This window comes from Aethalodelphis obliquidens, unplaced genomic scaffold (assembly GCF_003676395.1).
Source record: "Aethalodelphis obliquidens isolate GAN/ISIS:26980383/991018 unplaced genomic scaffold, ASM367639v1 scaffold21, whole genome shotgun sequence".
Lineage (NCBI taxonomy): Eukaryota > Metazoa > Chordata > Mammalia > Artiodactyla > Delphinidae > Aethalodelphis > Aethalodelphis obliquidens.
The window spans coordinates 19,312,447-19,338,490 of NW_020837965.1; the positions used below are offsets into that span (position 1 = coordinate 19,312,447).

Below are 26,044 nucleotides of genomic sequence, written 5' to 3' on the forward strand. Positions count from 1 at the left end.
GGCAGCATGTACCAGCAGTACCACTGCCCGGAGGTACCATCGCCTGCATCCATTCACCAACTGAAGGGCATGCGCATTGTGTCCGTGCACACGATATAAGGCAGCTGCATATATTCCCATATAGCTGTGTGTGGGGACAGGTTTCCATTACTCTGGGTAAATACCAAGGAGGAGAACTGCTGGGTCGAATCGCAGTGTACGTTTCACTGGATAAGAAACTACCAAACTTTGCCGAAGTGGCTGTACCATTCTGCATTCCCACCGACAGGGTAGGAACATTTCAGCTGCTCCAAGGCCTGGCCAGCACTTGCAGAGAGAGGACCATTGTCAAGGCACAGCATTCTAGACAATCCTTCCAACTGCAAGGTCAGTCACCACCCAGACCCAGCCCGCCCGGCCACCCCACCGCACCCAATTCCCCACCAGTTCCTTCCTGCAGCCCTCCTCCTCTCCCACTGCCCCCCCCCACCAACGCCCAACAAGTCTTGTGCCCCAGTTAACCACAAAGCACAACGGGGAGCCTGTGTTCTCTCTTGTTATAGACGGAAAGATCTCCCTGAGGGTGAGCTGCTGGACTCAGCTCAGCCTGTCCCAGGTCACCCCCCACTGCCTAAGAAAGACTCCCCTTTTGGCCACCACAACCTTCTCTTGTCCCGTCTGCCACCCCTGGAGACAAACTGGAACGAGAAGACAGAGGCTGTTCAAGGGACCACAGAGTCACCAGCCCGGGGACCCCGGGGGGAGGAAGGGATCAGTCGTGCAAAGAGATGGCGACCTTGCTGACAGCAATGCGACTCCCCCACGTGTCAGTGTCACCTCCCCCAAACACACAATCTGTAGGAGGGAGGAAGAAGCTCTCCACCCAGGCTATGGAAATCTCGGGCTGAAACACTGGCCCCAGGGTAACCCAGGAGGACCTACAACAGGGGAGCACACACGCTTGCTCACAAAGGCACATCTACACCCACAAAGAAGGGGCAGCGAAGTTGGCAGAAGCAAACATAAAAGGAGATGGCGGCACAGCAACAAGCATAGCCAGCCTAACCCCCTGGGGATTTGGGTATTTCATCCTCACTTTACGGCGGAGAAAAGAGAGCTCAGAGATGAGCCATCACCTGCTCAGGTCACACAGCCAGAGTGGCCAGTATGGGATTCCATACGGTTTTTCCTGACTCCAAGGTATCTTTGGAAGGAAACGTATTTTAAAAGCTCCTATGGGGCTTCCCTGGTGGCACACTGGTTAAGAATCCACCTGCCAATGCAGGGGACACGGGTTCGAGCCCTGGTCCGGGAAGATCCTACATGCTGCAGAGCAACTAAGCCCGCGAGCCACAACTACTGAAGCCCGTGCGCCTAGGGCCCATGCTTCGCAACAAGAGAAGCCACCGCAGTGAGAAGCCCGCGCACCGCAACAAAGAGTAGCTCCCGCTCGCCTCAACTAGAGAAAGCGTGCATGCGGCAACGAAGACCCAACGAAGCCAAAATAATTTAAATAAATAAATAACTTTTCAAAAAAAGAAAAAACTATGTTACCATCAGGTTCCAGGTATTTCTATGCGCCATAGAAAGCCACTTCCAACACCTTCCAGGATTCATTCATTCATTCATGCAAATGTTTTCGAGTGTCCTCTATGTGCTGGACACTGTTCCAAACATTTGGGAAGCATCAGTGAATGAACAAGACAAAATCCTGTCCTCAGAGGACTAATGGTTTGGTGAGCCAACAGGTCGGGGTGCGGCGACAAGGCTGCGCTACCCCGTGGCTCCCCCAGTCCCTCTCCCAACCCAAGGAGGCTCAGGTCAGGAGGGAGCCGCTGGGGAAACCCAGAGCCCACAGAGAACTTTCTGGGTTCTTCAGTGCCCAGCCCCCACTGGGATCCACGTCGGAAGGGGAGATGCTCTGAAAGTAGGAGCAAGAAGCACTAGGTCCTCAGGCACCAGGTCCCTCATCCTGCCATTCCATGCATTCATTGCAATGTTTGTCGAGCACTCATTCTGCACCAGGCACTGGGGACACAGGAGGACCACGGCAGAGCCCCGGCCCCATAAGGACTCGCAACGCGGAGGGGAGGGCTGTCAACACCCACTCGAGGACAGAGGGCTAAGCACTGGGGCACTGGAAGCAGGGTGGGGGTGGAAATCAAGGAAGGCTGCCTGGAGATGGTGAGTGGCAAAGGTAGACAGGTGGGGTATAGAGGGAGGGGCATTTCTCATCCAGGCGTCATCAGACCTTCCCACCGCTCTGTGAGGAAGGTAGGCCAGCCATTTCAAACCTCCATCTCAGGTGAGGAGACTGAGGCCAGGAGGCTGGTCTGGGTCCCAGGGCCTCCCATCAGCTTAGAACCAGCGGCTGCTGCTTCTGGAGGGGCTGCTGGGCATCGGGTCTGAGTTACAGAGCTGGTGGGCATTAATTAATCTGCACTCCAGTCCTGCGGGAGAGAGGAGAATTTCCCCCCATTTCCCACGACACAGTCGCTTGGGCAAAGTCACAGGAGGAGGCAAGATTGAAACCCCGGCTTGAGGGGCGCTGCTGCCCGAGACCGGCACTGCCGTCCGCACACCAGTGTCTCCTGTCCTCCGAGGGCCCGTCAGGCTTCAGCTGCCAGCACCAAAGCCCACCACACAACGGGGGGTGAAGGGGCCCCAGGCGGGGGGAGCCCCCGGGAGCACCTGGGCAGGGGGCAGGCCAAGCGACGCCCCCGTCTGAGCCCTGAGGTCCTGCCCGGCCGCCTGGACGGGAGACCACAGGTCCCCAGAGCTGGCGCCCCGGCAGGCTTCTCCTGGGCCCTCCCGGCCGCCCTCCCCCTTCTCCTCTGGAGCCTGGGACCAAAGCCCAGGGATCCTCCCCTTCCTACCTCCGCGAGGCTGATAAGCAGAGCTCTGGGAAGAGACAAAGGGGCGGGTGATCTCACCTCTCGGCTGCCGCTGGGCTGAGGGCGGGCCCTTCCGGAGGAGAGCTGAGCCCCCTCTCAGGGAGTGATGTGTCCAGATACTTAGTGGGAATCCTACTCTCTGAGCCTCAGTTTCTTCATCTGGAAAATAGGGGAGCTGATAAAAGCAGCTCTCTTAGGGGATGGCCGTGAAATGCAGGTGATCCCTTTACGCCGTGTCCGGCACACCGTGAGCTCCCCAAAGAGCGTCAGCTAGGAGCCTAGGTGGTGGCAGCGCGCTTGGCTCACGGATCCATCTCAAGGGACCAGCAGCACCTGGGGACCTGCTGGATATGCAAATGCCCAGCCCCCCCCCCCCCCCCCCGCCGCCCCAGACCTCCCGGGGGTGGAGCCCAGCGGTGGTTCAACAAGGCCTCCAGAGGATGCCCAGGCGTCAAAGGCGGGGCTGCTCAGTCCCAGCCGTGTGGACGCTCTGGGCTGCATCGTTCTCTGTGGTGAGTGCTGCCCTGTGCATTGTGGGACATTCAGCAGCATCCCTGAACTCCACCCACTAGGTGCCTGTGACCAGAAATATCCCCAGATGTTGCCGAACGTCCCCTGGGGGTCAGATCACCCCGAGTTGAGAGCCACTGACCTAAAGTTTGAGAACCTCTGCTCCACAGGGCACGAAGCCGACTCCCTCCCTCCAGGAGCCTACAGGGGAATTGCTTTTAGTAACAGTAACCTCCTCCATTGGTGGAGTTACCAGCTGGATGCCAGGTCTCACTCCTTACAACGGCACCATTTTATTTATTTATTTTTTTGCGGTACGCGGGCCTGTCACCGCTGTGGCCTCTCCCGTTGCGGAGCACAGGGTCCGGACGCGCAGGCTCAGCGGCCATGGCTCACGGGCCCAGCCGCTCCGCGGCATGTGGGATCTTCCCGGACCAGGGCACGAACCCGTGTCCCCTGCATCGGCCGGCGGACTCCCAACCACTGCGCCACCAGGGAAGCCCGCGGCACCATTTTATTGATGAGGAAACAAGCTCAGAGGCAGAGCCAGGATTCAGCCCAGGCCGTCGGGCTCTGAGCTCCGTGCTCTTCATCCCACCCCCGACTCCTGACACTTGCTGCTGTGTCCCCTCCTTCTGCCTCCTCACCACAGCTACGCCTGCCCGTACAGTCCCCTTTCTCAGGGAGCTGCGCCATGTGGCTCTGAACGCTCAGACTGCCCTGGAGGACTCCTCGGCTCGCATGCCTAGCTCTCCCGGGACAGCCGTCAATCGGCTCCCCTGACCCGTGCCGGCTGGGTCCACCGAAGCTTTGGTTGGACTGTTCTGCTTCATTTGTATTCTTCACTTGACCCTCTCCCATCAGAGCCGGCTTAACACTTCATTTTTCTGCATAAGTGCCAAGTGAAAGGGAGTCTGGGGGATCCAGGACCCCACTCCCAAAAAGAAGGGCAGAGGCGGTCCCAAGATTAAAATTCTCCGTGAATGTTGACCAAGAGCCACACGATGTTTGACCTGGTCATCGTTACTCAGGGACCCTATCCTCAGAATACATCACCCCAGAGTGGAGACGGCTGTACAGAGTCAGATGCTCAAGACGGGAGCTCTGCTTGGAGAGCAACCTCACACCTCCCAGGAGGGAGCTGGTTAAGAAAAGTCCAGTCCGGGTGCTCAGTGGGACGCGGTGTGTCCATTCTATGGGCACTGCTGGACCAGCCCACGGAGGTGGCTCAGACCAGACCCTCCTGCAAAGGGCTCGTGCCTGATGGAGGAGCAGACAAGTCACGGCAGAGTGACGAGGAAAGGACAAGAGCTGAGATGTGATGCTGAGGGCAGAGGGCTTAGGGGCGCCAGCTCGGGGTGCCAGGGAGGCCACCAACAGCACGGACGAAGGCGCTGGATCAGATGCGACAGGGAAAAGGAAAAAGCAGGACTCAAACGGGTAAGGGCTACAAGTGTGAAAAATACAAACTCATATGAAAAAGACCAGAAGGGACCACACAAAACTAACAGCAGCAGTTGTGTTAGGGTGGTGGCCCCAAAGTGTGTGTGTCTGACTTTTATAACCCTGTGAAAACAAGAACACAGCAATCGCCACAGATGATTAACCCAGCAGATACACACTGCTGTACCAGGCCAAGGGCTTCGCATACGTTATTAATAAGGCAGGACTTGGTTTCCTCTAAGTACATTGGGGAACAGGGCCTGGGAGGTCAGGGGTCTCGCCCTGGAGCCCATGGCTTCTGTGGCACGTGAAGGCTCTGTTTCAGACAGCACAGCCTCCTGTCCTATACCTGCCCCCTCATCACCACTGCTCACTGGCACCCTAAGGACCATTTCAACTCTTCAAACCCAGAGCTTCTAGATCTGAGGCCCCTGAAGCCCAAAGAGATGGGCCAGCGTGGGATCTACGGACAGCGGAGAGAGGATTGCAGGTACGTACTTGATCCATTTGCTCAGAAGCCTCTGAGTTCCCTGCACCGGGTGCAAAGTCATATCTAGAATCCAACGCACATCCTGGCCTCCAGGGCACAGGGCAGGGCAGCATCACCACCACCCCCAACTGGGGACCAGCACATCAGCAGGGGCGGGTGGCTCGTTTGACTCTGCGGCAGCCCATCCCCAACAAATTTGCCAGAGAAATGAAATGGACACCATCCACGGCAGGGACGATGACAACCCCAACTGGAATCTGTTGGGAGAGTGACAGACATCGGCTACAGAATGTTAAGTAGGGGGTGGGTGTGTGTAGAGCTCCTGCTAGCTTGGGGCTTTACCAACATCCCTTATCAGAACAACCCTGTGAGGAGGGCAAGATTCACCTCCATTTGAAAGTTGAGGCACTTGAGACTCAGAAAGGTGGAACAACTTGTCCAGGGCAGCGGGTGAAGCTGGAGCAGGTGAGTTTCTTTCCTGCGATGGAGTCAGAAGTCAGGCAGGGGACAGGATAAAAGCCCCCCCAGAGAGTCAACCATAGGGCAAGGAAGTCAAAGGGGGCTTGGGGCTTAAAGACACTGCATAGGAAGGAGAGAGATGCAAGCCCTGGAGTCTGCACATTGAAGCACTAAAACGCTCTCAGAAATCGTAGCCTAACCTAGCCCTGCTGAGTCGAAATACAGTGCAGGTCACACGTGTGATGTTACATTTTTTAGTAGCCATGTTGTAGAAGGTCCAACGAAACAAGCAAAATTCATTTTAATAATATACTTTATTTAATCTACTATACCCAAAGTATTTTCATTTCAACATTAAAGCAAAATATTTTCAAACTATTCATGTTTTACATTCTTTTTCCAAAAGTCTTCCAACTTTTAAGTTTTTCCAATTTTCTTCTACATTGTACCCTCACAGCACATCTCAATCTGGACTAGACACAGCCTCGATAGGCACAGGTGACTGGTGGCTACCGTAGCGGGCTGCTAACCCCTCAGTTTACACTGCGGATACTGAGGTCCAAAGAGGTGACTGAATGAGGCCAGAGCCATGTGCTTGTTAATCACAGTGCCTGACTCAACTGGGGGATGAGGGTGGCTAAGCAGAAAGAACAACAGGTTCTGGAGCAAGAAATATCCAAAGCCACATTCCGACCTGGCCGCTCACAAGCTCTGTGACCATGAACCTTGTACTTGACCTCTCTGAGCCTCAATTCCCCTCCTCATACAGTTACAGTGAGAATTAAATATAAAATACCCAACAGAGTTCTCGGCACACCGTCGATATTCAACATGGAGACATGACAGTGATATAGGTGGTGAATATATGGCCTTCAGCATCTGCATTTTCATCATCCCCAACCCAGAAAAATGAAGCTTGAAAGGAGCAGTCTGTCTCAGAGGCAGATCTGCCTGGACTGGGTCAGGGCAGGAAGAGGAAATGAGAGAGATGGGCGTGGCGAGAGGAGAGGACATACCCATGGGGCACCAGTACCACGGCGCCTGCTGCGCCCGAGGCACCCCAACTCTGGAAACCAGTGTCAGAGCGAACCCATGTTCTATCAGCGGAGGGGAGCCCCTCTTCAGAGCTGAGCCTATATGAAAGCAAGTGATGGACTTCCCTGGTGGTCCAGTGGTTTAAGACTTCGTGCTTCCAAAGCAGGGGGCGTGGGTTCAATCCCTGGTCAGGGAATTAAGATCCCACATGCCACGCAGTGCAGCCAAAAAAACAGAAAGAAAGCGAATCATAGACTTTTTGGTCCCTGTGATAATGGCCCAGAGCCATGATCTATTGCTTCGTTGAATGGGAAAAATCCAGAAGCTCTACCTCCAACTCCAAAGACATCTTCACCCAGGGTGGGGCTCAAGGGTTCCACACACGAGGTGCTCCAGGCTGAATAGAGCCCCCAAGCCCACCCCCGGCCCCTCCAGTCAGTAAAGCCGTGTCCGTGAGCCATGCTCTCGCCTGCCTCAGCCTCTGGGTGAGTTGTCTCCTCTGCACGGAATGTCCCTCTCCCCCTTCCATCTGGCTAATTCCCACTTATCCTTCTCTTTTCAACTTAAAATGTCACCTTGTCTGAAAGCCCTTCATGGCACCTGCTGCAGGCTTCCCTTGTTGGACACTCTCACGACTGTCCGACTTCAGAGTCATCCTTATACCCTGGCGGGACTGTGGGGACTGATACCCTGCCATGGACCAGAGACGAGGGCTGTATCTCCCTGGAGCCTGGGAGAGCACCTGGCACCGAGCAGGCACTCAACAAACATCTGCTGCAGGTGGCCGTTGCGTGAAGTTCACTCAAGAACCAGAAGGGCTCTGGTTGGTTTGACTTGGAGAGAAAAGAGGCAGTATTTTGGAAAACAAATAAATGTTGCAGCATCTGCACCTAACGCATTAAGTAATTTTCCACGGAACAGTCCAAAGGGTCATGCATTGTTGCGTCACTTTGCTGGACTCTTCCAAGAACTGGCGAGCATTTGGTTATAATGGACACAATTCACAGAACAACTATTACATCAACCATTGATTTTCCAAGAGCCTCAAAGCTGGAGGTTCCTATCAAAGAGTCTTTTGAGTGAGGGGCATATGTAGTTACCATAGCTCCTCCGTGTACGAGAGTGGAGACGGCTCTTTGGAAAAGCACAGCTTCCCCCTTTCATCTGCATACATGGTGCCCTGTCAGTAATCAAATGGGTGGTACCACTCCCCCAAGTGGAAGGACATTTCGATCATCACGTGATTGGCATTTTTGTGGGCTCAACCAAGGATGCTAAATCTCCTGTGACACGTGGAACATCCCACCCAAGGAGGACCACCTGCTCCAAAACCCAAGAGCATCCCCCCAATACCTACACATGGTGGAATACTGGCCAGAGGCCAGCCCAGGCCACGCCCCCAGGGTGAAATGGCGGCAGAGAAAAAATGAGTCCAAAAGGCCACTTCATTGCTAACACCGCCCCCTCTGGGTCCTTTTCCCACCCACCCAGGCTGGACCAGTCACCTTCTGAAGACTCCAGCACATTCCTGCCTCTGCACCTTGGCTTGTGCCAACCTCCTCCCTCACCTGGAGAGCCAGCCCTGTCAACCTCCACCTAACCATCCTCAGTCTCCACCCAACACAAGGTCCTGCTGCACGGCCGGCACCTTGCTGGATGGCTCGGCCCCCATCATCTCGCGCATCTCCAAGGGACTCCAGGCCTCCAACTAGACAACTTACTGAGCGCTTGTCAACTACTGCCCTGTGGTCTCCATGACGTGACCCCTGAGTATAGACACCAAATCTGACCTCAATATATTGACTAAGTGATGGATTCATTCACGCCATCCAGTTGAACCCCTACCCAAACATCGACCACCATACCAGCACAATTCCTCTTTCACTTTAAATTAAAAGAAAGAAACATTTGTTCAGAAGGTCCTGATTAGTATCGGGCACTCAGCATTCACAGTTGCACTGGATCCTCCAAACAACCCTGAGAGGGCATTCCTGTGACTGAAGTCACATTACAGGTGGAAGAGATCAAAGCTCCGCAGGGACACGTAATCTGGCTAACGTTCTACAGCTACAAAGTGAAGGAGCTAAAACTCAAGTTCACCCCTGGTTTCCAACACCTCAGGCTCTTCTTTCCCTGGTTTTGTTCTTATTGATCAACTGTGTTTACTCGATAAGGGCTGCGGTTGATAAAGAGGCATCATTTCAGGGGTCCTGGAGGGTCATGTATTGATTCGGTCTTCACTGTACTATTCAAAGGGTGTTTCTCCTGCGCTCCTCCTCCCGGGTAATCCAACACACTCAAAGATCTAGACTATCGGGGCTTCCCTGGTGGCGCAGTGGTTGAGAGTCCGCCTGCCGATGCGGGGGACGCGGGTTCGTGCCCCGGTCCGGGAGGATCCCACATGCCGCAGAGTGGCTGGGGCCGTGAGCCATGGCCGCTGAGCCTGTGCGTCCGGAGGCTGTGCTCCGCAACGGGAGAGGCCACAACAGTGAGAGGCCCGCGTACCGCAAAAAAAAAATAATTTAAAAAATCTAGACTATCAAGTCAACTCAGCCTGGCAGTATCTGATGGAGGCTCAGGCTGGATAATCTTTAATCTTGCCATGAAGAATAGCTTAACTTCCAAAGCTTGGCCCCAGCCAACTCTCCCCCAGGTAGCCTGTGGCTTTGGGCTTGGGAAGGTTTTATAAAAGCAGGAAGGGTTCCAACATCAAATAACGTAGAAACCAAACAACCTGTTCCCTTCAGTGGTTTGGTTTTTGTCTCCCGAGGCGCCAAGGCAACCCGTGGGCAGCAGAGGCTGCAGCTTTAAAACAAGAACAGCAAAAACAAGTGCACAAAGATTAGCGCCAGGGTTCGGATTAAAACCCCACCTGTCAAGCCGAGAGGAGCTTTTAGCCCACTGATCAGGGTGTTGAGGCCTGGGGGAAGCTCAGTGGCAAGTTCATGGGAGGAAGTCCTTCCACCCACCCAGATCCCTGACCCCCAGGCCTTGGGTCCCCAGCCCCAGGTAACCACAGTGTGTGGCTGGGAAAACAGCCATCAGGTGACTGAAGCCCTCCTGCTATTTTCCCGAGGTCTCCTGGTAACAAGCATTCAGCAGCGGGCTCTGGAAAACAGTCAGAAGGGAAGGGAACATCGCCAAGCAAGCATCTTCACACTTGGAATCTTCAAGGCTAAGGTGAACGCAGCACCCGCCTGCCAGCTTCCTCCGCGGCTGTCCCAAGACACTTGGAGAGGTGAGGGAGTGACTTCTCAGAGAAGAGGACACACAGAACACGGGCTCTAACTCCAGTCCATCTGGAAACTCCACTAAAACCTAGAGTAAAGGGATCTTGTCTGTTGGATGTATTGTGTATATAGAATAGAAACCTTCCAGGATGGAAAGGACAGAAGGGAACACAGGGACAAATTCTACAGGGTGGAGAGAAGACCAGCCTCTGATACCTGATTTTACCAAACTCAAGAAATCTATATCCAAGTGGCAGCAAGAAAGGACAATAATCAACCCAACATACAACGCGGATGTCTCAAAGGCTCAGGAAAGAGTGATGACAGGTATCTCTGGAAACGCGGCTGGGACGGAGGAATGCAAAAAGAGGCTTAGAGGAAAGAACCAGACAGGTCCTGGTATCCCTTCCCACAAGTCTCCTAGCTGGGGGACTATCCCTCCTCCATCGGGCACAAGACTGGAAGTTTATTCCCTGAAGAGGGTAAAACAGAAGGTCTCAGTGTGAATTGTACTCAAAACAGGCAGATTGGGCTTCCCTGGTGGCACAGTGGTTGAGAGTCTGCCTGCCAATGCAGGGGACGCGGGTTCGAGCCCTGATCTGGGAGGATCCCACATGCCGCGGAGCGACTGGGCCCGTGAGCCACAATTACTGAGCCTGCACGTCTGGAGCCTGTGCTCCGCAACGAGAGGCCGCAACAGTGAGAGGCCTGCGCACCGCGATGAGGAGTGGTCCCCGCTCGCCACAACTAGAGAAAGCCCACACATCGAAACGAAGACCAAACACGGCCAAAAATAACTAAATAAAATAAATAAATAAATAAAATTTTAAAACAGGCAGATTAAGTGGTTTTACACATACTGGATGCAGAGGACCTCCCTGTCCTAAGCCCTCTTCCTTCTTTCAGCTCCCAGACTCCCAGCCCTTACCCCCAGCAGCTCGACCTTCACCCTCCAGACAGGAGACTGTAAGACCCTTCCGTGGGGAGTCTGCCCACCCAGGAGGAAAGACTTAAAAATAGTGACATCGAGGTTCCCTGTGACACAACCCACAGGGCACCCGTCAGAGGAGCTCTAGTCAAGGAGCCCTGCCCCCTGTGCTCAGAGCCTGCAGGATACTTTTTAGTTCCCAACTCTTAAATATGAGTAGCCAACCAAGGACTGTGAATGAGTCAGCCAGCTAAAGAAAGAAGTTTCTAATGTGAAAGCTCCAGACCAAACAAACGCAGTAAACAGAGGGTGAGGCAAAAGGAACACACCCATTTCAGCACATCCATTGTGCATGGGCAGCTCTCAACCCTCCCCCTGTAGTCCCTCCTGTAATCATTGCAGCTCTTGAGGCAGACATTAGTATTATTCACATTTTGAAGACGAGATGTTTGAAGAATAATGAAATTAAATAACTCGCCCAAAGTCACAAAGCAAGGAAGTGGCAGAGGCGAGATTCAAACCAGGCCATGCGGCTCAGTGCTCTCAACCACTGCCTTTCAAAGCATCACCCCGGCCACCACTGTCCGTCATTACTATTGTCAGTGTGGAAGAGAAGATTCTGGACTTCTCTTAAGAATAAGAAAGAGCTCTTCGTGGGGGGTGGAGGGGGGTGGTGGGATGAACTGGGAGATTGGGATTGACGTGTAGACACTAATATGTATAAAATAGATAACTAATAAGAACCTGCTGTAGTAAAAAAATAAAATTCAAAAAGAATAAGAGAGCTCTTGCAAATTAACAATGTGGTAGATTAAAATATGGAGTATAAAATTGATGCAATCTTCCAGAAAGTAGAGCAAAAAAGCAAAAGGGATGGAAAATAGAAAAAGATAAGAAAATTGGAGGATTAGTGCAGGAGGACCAATATCCAAATACAAGGAGTTCTAGAAGATTAGAGAAAACCAAGGAGTAGAAACCAAGATGAAATAATCGAAGAAAATTTCCCAGAACTGAAAGACATAGTTCCAGCTGGAAGAGTCTCACTAAGAAGAGCTCAGCATGACAGATGAGAAGAGGCCAGCACCAAGGGTGGTCACCCTGACCTCTCAGGGCACTGGGGACAAAAAGAGGATTCTATAAGCTTCCAGAGAGAACAAAACAGGCCACACAAAGAGTCAAAAATGGCTTCACGCTTCTCAACGGCAACCCTGGAAGCCAGAAGGCAGTGGAGCAAGGCTTTCAATCCTCGGAAGGAAAATGATTTCCAACCTTGAATTTGATGCCGAGCTAATCTAGCAATCAACAATTAGTGGAGGGACTTCCCTGGTGGTGAAGTGGTTAAGACTCCATGTTCCCAATGCAGGGGGCCTGGGTTCAATCCCTGGTCAAGGAACTAGATCCCACATGCATGCCACAACTAAGAGTTCACGTGCTACAACTACGGAGCCCACGAGCCGCAACTAAGACCCGGCGCGACCAAAAGAATAAATAAATATTTAAAAAAAAAAAGAATTAGTGGAGAATAAGCTGATTTTTCCACGTGCAAGTTCTCAGAAATTTCACCCTCTAGGCACACCTTCTCAGGAAGGATGTGCTCCTATATTCAAGGGACGAAGCCATACGAGGCAGACAGGAAATGGCAGATCTGACCCAGGAGAGAAGGGAACCACAGGTGATGGTGACAGACGGCCCAGGTAACAGCCAGGTCCCAGGTGTGGGGGACAGTGAGTCCAGACTGGAGACAGGTCAGAGGATCCTGAAATGCTCAGGAACAGGAAGTGGAGAGAATTTACCTGATGCATCCAAACAACGTGAGGGGCTATCCAGACACTAACAGAGACTTTGACGAAGAATTTAAGCACATGTGCCAACAACAGTAGACAATTTTCAACTCCAAGGAAACCAGAAAGTACAGCAGGAGAGGTGATCATAATTTACTCCACGACGAAGCTCTGAATCTCACTGATCTAGTAGGAACAGTGTAAACCCCAATTACTGATCTTACCAAAATTATGATGAAATGTATCAGGAAGTTGGGAGGACAGGAAAGAGCTGAGGTTAAAAGAGGTAAAAAGGAGACCTACATCCTTACCTTCCATAGAAGGAAACAGGAGCCTAGAACCAAAAACTCAAGACAAAGGAATACATGCATGTGATTTACAGACGTGGAAGAAAACACCAAAATCATCCGCTACAACAGGGGTCCCCAACCCCTGGGCCACAGACCGGTGCTGGTCTGCAGCCTGTTAGGAACCGGGCCGCACAGCAGGAGGTGAGCAGCAGGCACGTGAGCGAAGCTTCCTCTGTATTTACAGCCGCTCCCCATCGCTCGCAGTACCGCCTGAACCATATCCCCCCCCCCCCACCTACCCCCCGCCCCGGTCCGTGGAAAAACTGTCTTCCACGAAACCAGTCCCTGGTACCAAAAAGGCTGCGGACTGCTGCACTAAAATAAATTGCAAGCGATTGCCTCTGGGAAAAGGGGCAACGAGGGGGAACCACTGTTTTTCATATAAACCTTGGAGAAGTATAGTCTCATACACAGGACTTGGAAAAGGCAAGGGAGAGGGAAACTGACATTGAGGAAGACGTGACATCACCGAATGTTCTCACAACTAAGAGAAGCTGGGTTTATTCCCCTCTTCACCAAAAAGATACTGTCAGGCTCAGACTACCTACAGCTAGGCAACACTAAAAAGACGCTGAAACTTAAACCCCAGTTCCGCCAGACCCCAGAATCTACACTTTCCTTTCGAGTCTCCATTCATATATTCAACCAATATGAACTGAGCACGCACTGAGCCTGGGACAGGAGGCTAGGCCCTGGGACACAGTGGTGGACAGGACAGGCCCCAGGGACTGATCCAACGAGCCTTCTGGTCTACCGGGGCAAACCAACAGTCAACAAGCCACCACTAATAACAAATGCAAATGCAGCAGTGCCCACCCTGGGTGGTCACAATCTATCAAGGGTAACACCTGTCTGGTTCCTGGCCTCCCCCTCTGCCAGCCCATCATTGTTCCTGTGGCATCACGGCACACCTCATCCCCCCACCGCCCCACAAGTGAGTCATCACATGCCACTACTTAGCTCTTGCCCACAACACTTCTGGGAACTCAACAGGCTAGCACCCAGCCCTGCCAACACACTGCCACCCAGGTCCAAGGCCCTCAGCTTTGATTTGGAAGGTATCACGTTTCGTTTTGTTTTAGATCAGAGGCAGGCTCAAAGGCCAGACTGGTTCTCCAAAGGAGAGCTCCACACACACAGTCCCTTGTGTACATGAAGGGAAAGTGAATAACCTTGCACAGACCAGCCTCAGCAAGTGCTGGTGGGTATGCAGGTCCAGGGTAAGTCCCAGACACCAGAGTGTGGAAGGCAACTTCAGACTGCTGCTCACTAGCTGTGGGACAGAGCGAAGTGGTTGAACTCCGCTGGGCCTCAGTGTCTGCATCTGTAGAGTGGGGCTATGACACCAGCCTCAGAGGGTTCCAGGAGAATTCAAATGATGTAATGGGGATGACTGTGCTTTATAACCTGCCATGGCCGTAGTACGGCCCGGGACGAGGATGGCAGGCCGGTTTCCCGTGGCTGCCTCCAGTCACCTCTGCCATAATTCAAGGTTACAAGGATTTCGTCTCCTCAACCTCTGAAAAGGGGATCCTTGTCCCCGCGATTCTCAGATCTGCCCCGGGGAATTACGAGTCAGGAATCATCAGTTAGGGATTTAGACTTTACTCCGTCACAGTGTGAGGTGCGTGGTACACAGGTGACTATGAACAGCAGAGCCACTGAGCCCACTCTGATGAGAAGCAACACCCAAGGCTGGCTGACTGCTTCCCAAACAGCCTTCAGCCTGGCCCAGCTTTCTTCCTGGGTTCCAAATCAAGTGCCCCGTCCACAGCCAGCGGGGCCTTGAGCCAGGGCTCATTCAGTCTCTCCCCTCCCCAAAGTCCACATCCCATCAGTCTCCCCTCTTAACATCCCCTCCCCACAACTTACTCCCTCTTCCCAGACTTGGTTCTGATTCCTGGTTCTACCGCTTACTAGCTCAGTAGCTTGGCATTCCTGACACCCTTGCTCAGCCTTAGTTTCTGGGCGGATAGATGATAATGCCCACCACAGGGGTTACTGGGAAGATGCAGCCCAGGACCCAGCAAGGGGTCAACCCCCATCCCCCAGACTCAACGTAATCACAGCATCAATGCCCCAGAACCAATTAAGACAACCCCTGACTTAACTGACTTCTATAGAACCTGTACTCTGCACTATACATTTACAACAGCAACGCCCCAAATTCTCGTTAGTCACTCAAGTTGCGTCTTGGCTAAATCACCCTGACAAGGAAGGGGCCAAGCTACAGCACAGGGGAGCCTTTTAGCTACACTGGCGTCTTCATTGTACCGCATGTTTGGGGAGTTACTGGAACATCTGACTGCAATTCATCCTCGTTTTATAAAAATAAGTAGAAAGAGAAAAAATGGAAGTGTCATTATCAATGGTCACTATCGGTTTCATAAACAATACCATGGAGCCGACGGAACCAGAGCAGTGAAGGTTATGGGGTGACCTTCAACCAAGCAGAGAGGGGAAGTTCAGGAAAATAAATGAAACAACAGAAGTACAGTATGATGTCATTCAACCATACTTCAACAGTGAGGCACGATTAGGGCTTTCCTTCCATTCTCTGGGAATTTAAGTTCCTCATAATTGTATGTTTAATGCTTGATGTAATGTAGAAAAAACTCAGGAACGGCATATAAGCCAATCCTCTAATGATGCTCTCTGGTTTGCCAAATAGACTTTGATATTTCACATGAAATAGAAGAATGTTTATCCAAAATATTCCAGACTTGACTCACTCGGAGTTATCAGCATTTCCAGAGTTCACGTATCTCAACTCTAAAACAACACAAGGATTAGAACAGAGATGTTATTGGTGCCGGAGCACGCTGAACCCCAGGGTCCACACGACAGGGTGTGTACCTGGAGGCTGCTGTGACATCACCCACTTCCTGCACCATCCACACCGCCAGGGCCACAGGACATAGGCCACAGAGCCAGCCCATGACATCGTCCCCTGGTTATTCACAGCCCGATGTGTATCTCGGATCACAGCACTGCTGCATTTGGACCTCTGGGCAGACAGTCTCTGTAGGCCCGGGCAGACTCCCTCTCTTGTCCACTCAAGTCCTGCCCTGCTGTCCTTGGTCAGGCAGCCTTCCCAGGTTCCACAACCAAGCAGCGCCAACCCTGTGACCAGAGCCCAGGTCTCTGCACTCCTGGCTCAAACTCAGCTCAGCGCCCCCACCCTGGGTGTCCATCACACTCCCACAGAACCTAAAGGGTATTCCAGGTGCGCAAATGTCCCCCCGATGTGTCTCTTCCAGGAAAAAGGAGAAGGCTTGATAAGCCACTTGTAATTCATTCGTGTATCAGTTTCCTGTTGCTGCTGTCACCAATTACCACATTCTTAGAGGTTTAAAACAACACAAATTTATTATCTGACAGTTCTGGAGGTAAGGGGTCCACAATGGGTTTGACAGGCTAACATCGAAATTATCAGCGGGACTGTGTTCCTTGAGGCCCTAGGAAAGTAATCCATTTCCTTCTCTTTTCCAGCTCCTAGAGGCTGCCTGCACTCCATGGCTCATGGCTCCTTCCAGCAATGGCATCGCTATGACCTCTGCTTCCATCAACGTATCTCCTCTCTGACCCCCTTGCCTCCCTCCTATAAGGATGCTTGTGATTGATTAACGGGACCCACCCGGATAACCTGGGATCATCTCAAGATCCTGTACTTAACCACAGCTGCAAAGTCCCTTTTACCTAGGAAGGTAACACATTCCCAGGTTCTGGGGATTAAGATGTGGACCACAGTTCAGCCGACAGTAGCTTGGCAAACAGTTCTGGCGACCTACTCCATGTTGGGGCTGGCGGGACAAAAATGCGTGCACTCCTCTAGGGACCTACTCAGGGCTGGGCGGCAGGAAGTCCAGGGGAGGTGGCTGTGAATTCCCCCGGGGCGGGGTATAGGGAGGCTGCCGTAGGTGCGGCCACGGTCGTTCTCTGCAGAAGGAGCCATGCAGACAAAGGTACAGGGACGAGAAAGGAGTGGTTTGTGGGATAAACAGGATGATTTCCGGGTGCAGCTGGTTGATTCCATAAAGGACAGAAGTGAGGGTGCCCAGAACACACAGCAGGGTTTCTGCCTGAGGGCAAAGAGGAGTCTTGGTAGAGGACGGATTTGGCGAGGGAAAGACTTCCGGATCTCTGGGCTGAAGTGGGACCCGGGAAGCTGGGAGCAGGAAAACAGTGGTCCTAGCAACCGCCAAGGAGAATGTTCGCAAAAGGAGGCAAGAAAGGAAAGGTGTAGATGGGAGAGACGCTTGAGGATGCGAGAGGTGAGGGAGGGGCCGGTGGAGGAGCCCATCCGAGGGCTAACTTATGTCACCACCAAACTGTCGGGCCATTTCTGTGCCCTCTCCGCACCTCGCCCCAGTTCGCAGCGAGAAGGCCACAGAACGCTGCTGCTTTTTAAGTATGTCATACCGTAAAAGATTAAAAATAGTTTAAAAGGGATATAAATATTGCACAGGCTCCTGCCTACTTGGACGGCCCCCCAGGAGGGGGAAGCAGGAGTGGGGCATGACGTCATCGGATCCCCAATGTCTTCCAGTTAGACCCCCCAGTTCTGCAGGAGCTGGTTGACACCAGAATGACTTCAGGGATTCTGCCAAATTCCCCCCATCCTCCCTGGCTTTTCCGGGTCCTCGGGGCTTTGGACCGTCACCTCCAAGAAGCAGTGGATCCCGGTGCTCAGGAAGGTCAAGGGGAATGCAGCTGCATGGGTCCTCTGGGACCCACTCCCCTGCACTGGCCCCCCCAACCCTGGCTGCCATCCCACCAGAGAGGCCCCTGCCAAACCCCTACCATACTCCCCTACCCCCTGGCTCCACACTGCCTGCCTCTGGGATTACAGATTTTTCCAGGCCACCACCCTTAAGGCTGGATCATGCCTCCCCGCCCCCCATATTCCTGGCAGCACACACCTTGGCATCCTCAGTCCTAAAATGCTCAGCTTAGCCTCATGATGCCTGTGTCCTCTGGGTACCAGAGGCTCCCAGAGTGTCCCATCCATCCCTCCATCCCAGCTCCCAGCATTTCCAGGAGGACTCAAGAACTATTATTTGAACAAATGGCCAGGCTTCCAGTGGGGAAGTCCATTTCTAAAGTGGGTGCGGAACCCACTCCAGGCACGCATCCTCTGCAGAGAGGGCTGGGCTGTCACACGTGCAGCGGCCATTCACAAACATCTCCTACTTGTCACGTGCCCCGAGTCTGGGTCTAGAATACAAGGTCCCTGCCACCCCACAGGAAGCTCTCTGGATTCCCACATTCCAAATGGGCCAAGAGAGTCAATATTTTTGGTTTTGTGGATCTCCTCTGTCACAACTACTCCATTGCCATTGTAACTGCAAAAGCAGCCCTGGATAACATGCAATCCAATGGGCATGGCTGTGTTCCAATAAAACTTTATTCCCCGAAACAGGTGGCCGGTTGGATCTAGCCTTCAGACCACAGTTCACCAATCCCTGCTCTGATAGGAAAAAAAAATTTAATGAAAGCAAAGCAGACAGACTAGTGAGAGGAAAAAACTGTGAAAGACTCTTTAAAGCCACACTTGTGATTTTTGATGCTGGCTCTAATTCCTTCTGTGGCTGACACAATCCACCACTGTTTTAAAAAATAAGAGGTGCAGGGAGGGGGTGGGGGAAATAAGAAAAGGTTTCTATGGGAACCGGGAGTTTACTTTTAATGTTTCAACCCCTGAAAAGAGAATTACTTTCTTTTTCTCCCGTCCCCTCTGAGGCGGAGCGGGAGTGACCTCTGGCTTGTTGGGCAGGACTCTGCCAGGGCCTCAGCTGTTCCAGGCAAAGATTAAATGCCACAGTGTACCCCGGGTCCGGGAGGGCGGTTATTGTAATCTGGGCCTCTTGGGCAAAGGGCTGTTTCCCCGGAGCGCTGATCTGCTCAGAAACCTCACCTTACCCCGCGGGACTGCTCTGATGGAGTCAAGGTCAACCACGACCGGGGCCACTCACAAGGGATTCAGGGAGAAACCTCTTCCGGGGGCTTCCCTCTCACGGCTGACAAACCCTTTCGGGGACGGGCTTCTGTTCTACCTGGTCTCGAACGTTCCTCAGTACAAATGTGCACGCGCAGGACGTGCCCCCCTCCGCCCAGTTTGCCAGGACCTTGGGCAGGTCCCTAAACCTCCCCCGAGGGCACCTTCAACTCTGCCCAGCTAGTTCGGAGTAGGTGTCCCAGGCCTTTCCTGGGCTCTTCATAGAAACCATAATTAATCAGGCAAGAATAAACCACGAAGGTACGTCATTTACCCACATGTACTTTTCCAACAGAGCTCACGAACTGCAACCTTTTCTACACGGAACCCTTAGTGGGACTGAGTCTCCTGCACCTGGCAGTGCAAAGAATTCAGGAACGCAGCCAGCTGTGCTCAGCGGTGCCCAGAGCTGCACAACGGCCACCCGCCCACGTGTTCCAGGGGCCGGGATGACGATGGCTTTACGTGGGCATCTCTGTCCAGGTCCCACCCTCCTTACACCCCCTTCGGCGGGGGTGGGCCATGTGAGCCCCTGAGAGTCCAACCCTCTCCTTTTGCAGATGTGAAAGCTGAGGCACAGGGAGGGGAAGAGGTTTCCCAGGATCCCACAGCAAGTCAGCAGCAAAGCCAGGCCCCAGACCCAGGCCTTCAGCTGCCCCGTCCTGACTGTGTCTTCCCCTGCTGCTCAAATGCTCCCACCTGGAAAGGCTGCTCGAGAAGAATCCGCACCCGGAGGGAGGGATGCAGCCAGGGCTGGAACACAGCCTTTTGTGGGCAAAATCCAGAGTTAACTCAAAGCCAGTGACTTGACTCCAGCTGGGGGGCTGAAAGCAATGTTCTACATGATGACTCATCCTTTAGAACCAAGCACACAGCCCCGGGGGCTGGGCCCTAATGGGCAGCAAGTTCTTGGAGGACGGTGAAACCTCTGAATTTGATTTTCTTTGGTTTTTATGCAGAAACCTCCAGCAGCTCGCTGTGCCCTCCAAGAGCTGAGGGACACAGAAGCAGGAAAGATTCCCTCTCGGCTCCCTGGCTCCTGTGGGCGCTGGATCACTTTGACCAGGTGACACCCCTAATCCCATGGCTGTCTGCACAGGAGGCCTAGAGGTTTGGAGATAAGAACCTAAGGAATGGGAGGGGAGGGTACTGGGTGCGGGGAGTGGGAGGGGAGCCTGGGGTGGCATCTTGAACCAGACCCCAGAGGGCCTCCCCCGTCAGGCAAAGGGGCCTGGACTTGACCCAGTACATCGGTGCAGCCTGACCTTTCCTACATCCCGGCATTTGTGGATAATGATGCTATCAGTCCTGGGATGGACGGGAGCTGCCCTGGGCGCACAGGGTGGCCGTGGAGACCCGCTGAAGGCATTAGCAGGGACATGTGCTGGTGGCTGGGTGGTGGGTGGCTTGAAGGAGGTGACACAAGGCCCGGAGCCATAAAGAGGTCATTGCGGAGACTGGGCAGGCGTGAGGAGGGCCCGGGCTGGTGGAAGAAAGGAGGAAGTGGGTAACAAGGCAAGAAGGGCCCATCGTGAGCACGCGGGCACAGTCCTGGCCCTGAGCCTGCCTTCAGGAGATCCCAGCCACTTTCCTGCCTACCGGGTTGTGCAGCACAGAACTCATGCAGTTAAGTTTCTGCTCTGCCCTCAAGGTCTGGTTCCAATGCCCCCACTGTGAGAGGCCCTCCCAGCTCCCAGCTCTACGGCTACCAGCTCCTTCACCCGTGCAGCCTTTGCCCAAGATTTACAGAGCCAGTGCGATGGGAAGTGTGCCTTAGTCTGACCCAGGTTCAAAGCCCAGGTCCACTTCCAAGCCCATGACCCTGGGCAAGTCATTCTACCTCTCCACTTCTGAAACAGTCTTAAAGGCTTGCAGAAGCATTAAAACACAGCAGTTTGCACCGTGTCTGGCACACAGGCTGCTGGAAGTCGGGTTAATTGTTACTACCTCTGTTTGGCAGTCAATTCCAAGTGCCCTGAGTCACAGTTTCTGTTTGCTAACCCTGGGTGGTACTGCTTCCCAAGAAATTCCGACTGAGGGAGACACTGAGGCAGAGGGGGGAGGGTTGCCACTCAGGGAGCTCCAGCCAGCGGGGCTCAGCTGGTAGCGCTGGACACCCCTACCTAGCTGGCTGCCCCAGAGATGCAGTGGGAAAGCCTTATGTCTGCCCAGCCTAATCTAACTCCGTCCACCTCCAACTCTGGCCAAGTCGCTCCGGAACAATGAGGTCAAAGTTCACAGCATCAGACCCAACAGGCACCAGAGCAACAGGAGACGGTCCTGAACTGAACGGACGTCTGTGCTGCCAGGAGCAGAAAATTCCAACCCCGGTCTGGCCGGGTGCCATGATGGCTTCATGCTCCTTCAAGGCAGGGACAAGAACCAGCTCTGCATCCCCTGGTGTCTGCACGATGCTAGATGCTTGGCACATGTTTGCTAAACTCAGTAGAAAAGGACTATGAATCCTGGCGGGGGGGGGGGCAGGCGGGGTGGAGGCTCTCTACAGAAATGGGAGCATCTTCCAAACACTGGCCTGACACCTGCCTTGGACCAAGAGTCAGGGGACCCCAGAACTGGTGGAGCATTCAGCTGGACCCTCAGGCCAAGCCAAAGAGGGAGAGGGGGCAGCCAGGCAGCCTTGTCATCGGAAAGGCACCGGAGTCCCTGCTGCCCACAGCCTGGCTGAGAACTAATGCACAGACCTGAAGTGCTGCCTCCAACCTCAGCTCTACCCCATGAGGCTCCAAGGAGGTGGGGGCCACCAGGCGGCTGCCCACATCCTGCAATTCCATGTTCTCCCTTCTGAAAAGGTCAACAGCTGGGCCGCCCCCATTTCCTTGCGAAGGACCCTGTGAGGGTGGCACAGGCAGCTTGGCCCAGATGGACATCCATGCTCCCTGCCAGGGAGTCCTTCATTTACAGACACTTTTATGAGCCACCGAAGTGAGCACATCAAGAGGACTTCACGTGCCCATGTGTCAGGTAGTGAGTTGTCACAGCCCTCCTGGGAGAGGCCACGCTTTCTGCCCTGCTCCCCCCGACCTGGGGGATGGTCTGGTGACATCACAGTCATATTTGCATGGATTCCACAATTCCACAGGGCCACAGACAAAAGCTTGACAGAGGGTGGTGATCCGCCTCAGTCCCTATGATGGCAGATTTGTGAAATTCCCCTGTACCCAGCGTCCCATCACCACGACAACTGCTTCTACCTGTGCTCGTGAAAGCAGCACAGAGTTTGAAATACAACCCTTCTGCCTGGACTCCTGACTACCACCCATGCTGAGTTCAGATGAACAAGGCCCCCGCCCACGGCCCACGTGTCACCCAGACACGTCCAGGGCCAGCCAACACACACCAGCTGGTTTGGGCAGACGTTCTAGGCATGGCAAGGACCGCTTTCTGGACCCAGCCCTTTGGCTGGACTTCCTGAGCACCACAGAGACAAGGAGAGAAAATGGTTGTTTAGCATCCTTAAGAGACAGGGATGCCAAGGGAAAGATGGAGAGAGACAAGACAGATTCCTGGCCCACTGTCTCTCCTAGCCTCTCCTCAGCGACGCTGGTCAGCAACTGCACAGCGCCCGCCAGGACTGACAGCTCCATCCACTGAGGACAGCCCCCAGCTGCAAACAACCCAAACGCCCCTCACCAAAGAACGCATCAACTAACTGTGGTACATCCATGTGATGGAAGAGTCCTCAGCGAAAACAAGCAACTATGGACAGCCTGGATCTAGAGCTGGGAGCGATATTGACACAGATGCTGGGCACTAGGGGCCGTTAGCAGGTAATAAAAGTGTTCCCCAACTGCATTGTTGGGATGTTTGCACAACTCTGCAGAGTTACTAAAAATCATTGAATTATAAACTTAAAGCAGGTTGAATTTTACAATATGTAAAACTGCCTCAGTAGTTTTATAAAAACTCTCTTAAAAAAGGAACTACTGGGCTTCCCTGGTGGCGCAGTGGTTGAGAGTCCGCCTGCCGATGCAGGGGACGTGGGTTCGTGCCCCAGTCCGGGAGGATCCCACATGCCGCGGAGCGGCTAGGCCCGTGAGCCATGGCCGCTGAGCCTGCGCGTCCGGAGCCTGTGCTCCGCAACGGGAGAGGCCACAGCAGTGAGAGGCCCGCGCACCGCGGAAAAAAAAAAAAAAAAAAAAAAAGGAACTACTGATACAAGCAAGAAAGTGGATGAAACGCACCAACATAATGTGGAACAAAAAAAGGCCATTTCAAAAGAGTATATATACTGTGCTATTCGATTTTATAAGAAGTTCTAGAGGCAAAACTACAGCAATAAAGATAAAAATAGTAGCTGCTTTGTTGGAGGGGGTGAGTGGGAAGGGAGAGACAAAGCATCCATCCAGGGTGCTAGAAACTTCTACATCTTGATCTAGGCAGTTGTTACACAGGTGTATCCATACACAAAAATGTGTTGGGCTTGTACTTGAGATTAATGCATATTTTATATACATGTACATAATCATTAATATACATAAAGTTAGAAATTTATTTTTTTTAATGGCAAAGCCCATTGATGCTCAAATTGCAATTGGCAATTGCCTAAAAGTGAGAACAGTTCACTGGGAGCTGAGAGAGAGGAGCCCACTCAGTGAACTCCTACCCAACCCTCAAGACCCATTTCAAATTGTCCCCATTGAGTGAAGCCTTCTCTCACTGTTCCAGGTGTAACTAGCTGCTCATATTCTTGAACATCCCTTCACAAAAGTCGATCTCCTTTTTACCGAGAGTTGAGGAGTGCAGGAAGTTGTTGCACCAAGAATTGGTTCGTATGTGCTTAATAAACACCCACTGATTGCCTAAGGCACACACACACATACACACACACACACACACACACACACACACCCTGATGGCCGAAACCAGATGCCATCTCAGCAAAAGATACTGACACCCACCCCCAAAATAGGATGTCAGTTCTCAGGCAACAGGACCCAGACGTGAGGCTTAGCGAAAAAGATCATTTTCAGCATCTCCAGCTCAATCCTCCTTACTTTACACAAATCACTGCAGAAAAAATCAAGGGAGCTCAGAGCAAACTCAAGTTTCTAGTGTCCAGTGCAATAGGCTCCCCTCCTCCCCACGGCAGGTCACCTCTGCCTGCACTGTCCTTGCCCAACCTAGGGGTGGAGCAGGCCATGTGGGCTCCCAGGAAATATTTTATCAGGTGTAATGTTTAAACTTGACTGCCTAGTCACCCCCCAAGACTGCACCCTGACCGCTGGGGCTCTCTGCCCTCCAGCAGTAAAGGCAGGGCACCTGCTTGGGACCCACGACCCCACCCACTCTCTGTCCAGGCCTCCCAGCTCTCTCTGAGCTGCCCCCTGACCTTGCAATCTCTAGAAACCCAAGCCCGAAGAGGAAGCTGCTAAACTTCCCTGTCCAGGTCTATGTGGGTGAAGAGAGGCGGAAGGTGGAACTCTGTCCAGTTCTGCAAAGTCTACATATGAAAAGAAAGAGGCTGGAAGTACCCCTCCATGAAAAGCCGCTTTCTTCATGTGTGTGTGGGGGGCGTGCATGGGTCATGGGGTGATTGTTGGTGAATGTTTTCCTTTAAATATGTTTGTGCTAAGTTTCCACAATGAACAAACTCCTCTGGAAGATAAATTCATGTCGTCTGTGGCGGGAGACCCCCCCCCACACACACCAGCCCTTGTCAGACCTGCCGGCTCCCAAGCGTCTCTTTCACCTCGTCCCAAGGCAGACGCAGGTCCCAACGTCTCGCGCCGGCGGCCTCTCGCCCTTACCCCACCCTCCCCCCCCCTCCCAGGTGACCCCCGGGCCAGGGGAGGGGCAGCTCCCCGAACAAAGAGGCCGCCAGACCCCACCGACCCGCGCCTCTGACCTCCTTCTCCCCCGTTCACCCCGAGCCGCCGCGCCCCATTAAGTTCCCCTAGCCCCGGAGGTACTTAGGAACTGTGCGAACTCAGACGCACACACACACACACACGCACACACACACACACACGCACACACGCAATCTCACTTTCTCCTCCCCTCCCTGACCTGGGCCGCGTGCGCACACACACACACGCGCGCGCACACACACACACACATACACACACGCACGCACACACGCCATCTCGCTTTCTCCTCCCCTCCCTGACCTGGGCCGCCGCCCCCAAGGGCCCAAGTACAAACTTCTCCAAACTCGCAGCTGCGGCTGGAGGGGGAATCGTGACGCCCCCGCCCCCCTCAAGCAAATGGGATGCTCCCCCCCCCGACACACACACACACACACACACACACACACACACACACGTGTGCCTCCCCACACCCCGGGGGCCACTGTTCATTTGGCCGGGGAGGCAATGCCGGGGTTTGGGGGAGGGTGTCTCGACCCTCTTCCCCTCCGTAAGTGACAAGACCGGGTCAGGACGGGGCAGGGGGCGGCGCGGGTCGGAGCTTCCTCGGTGGGGGTGGGGGGAGCCGCTCCCGGGGCTCCCGGGCTCCCCCGCTCCGCGCCCTTCTCCGGGGAGGCTGGGCGCGTTACCTTGCAGGTTCTGGACTCGTATGTCGCTGATCTGTCCGATGAGCTCCTCGCGCTGGAACCAGTCCCATTCGTGCGCAGCCATGAAGCGCGGGCAGCAGGGCCGGGGCGCCGGGGTCGGGCGCGGGCGGCGGGCGCGGAGAGCCGGGCGGGCGGGCGTGCAAGCGGCACGCACCCGGCGAGGGCGCCGCGGAGCCGGAGGAGCGCGGGCGCGGGCGGGGCGCGGGCGGGGCGGGCGCGCGGTCGAGCCGCCCCCGCCGCGGGCTGGCTGCGGGCAGCTGACGGGAGCGGGGCGCCTGGCTCGAGCTCACTCTCGCATCCGGGGGCGGGGGCCCCGGGGGGCGAGGGGGAGGGGCGGGGAGGGAGGCTGGACTCCGGCTGGTTTCTTTCTTTTTTTTCCGGGGTGTTTGTTGCTTGGGTTGTTTGGTTGCAGTCG

General features: G+C 53.9%; 1 protein-coding gene across 2 annotated transcripts in view; it reads right to left on the reverse strand.

The window, feature by feature from the left end:
• CLMN (calmin) overlaps positions 1–25,798 on the reverse strand; it is a 108,565-nt gene extending 82,767 nt beyond the window's left edge. The window contains exon 1 of one of the 2 annotated variants that reach the window (XM_027120467.1): positions 25,612–25,798. In XM_027120467.1, the coding sequence (XP_026976268.1) occupies positions 25,612–25,693 (82 nt within the window). In that variant the 5' untranslated portion in view covers positions 25,694–25,798. The remainder of the gene's footprint in view (positions 1–25,611) is intronic. The other variant, XM_027120468.1, reaches the window with a different exon arrangement.
• Between the last annotated feature and the right edge of the window lie 246 nt (positions 25,799–26,044).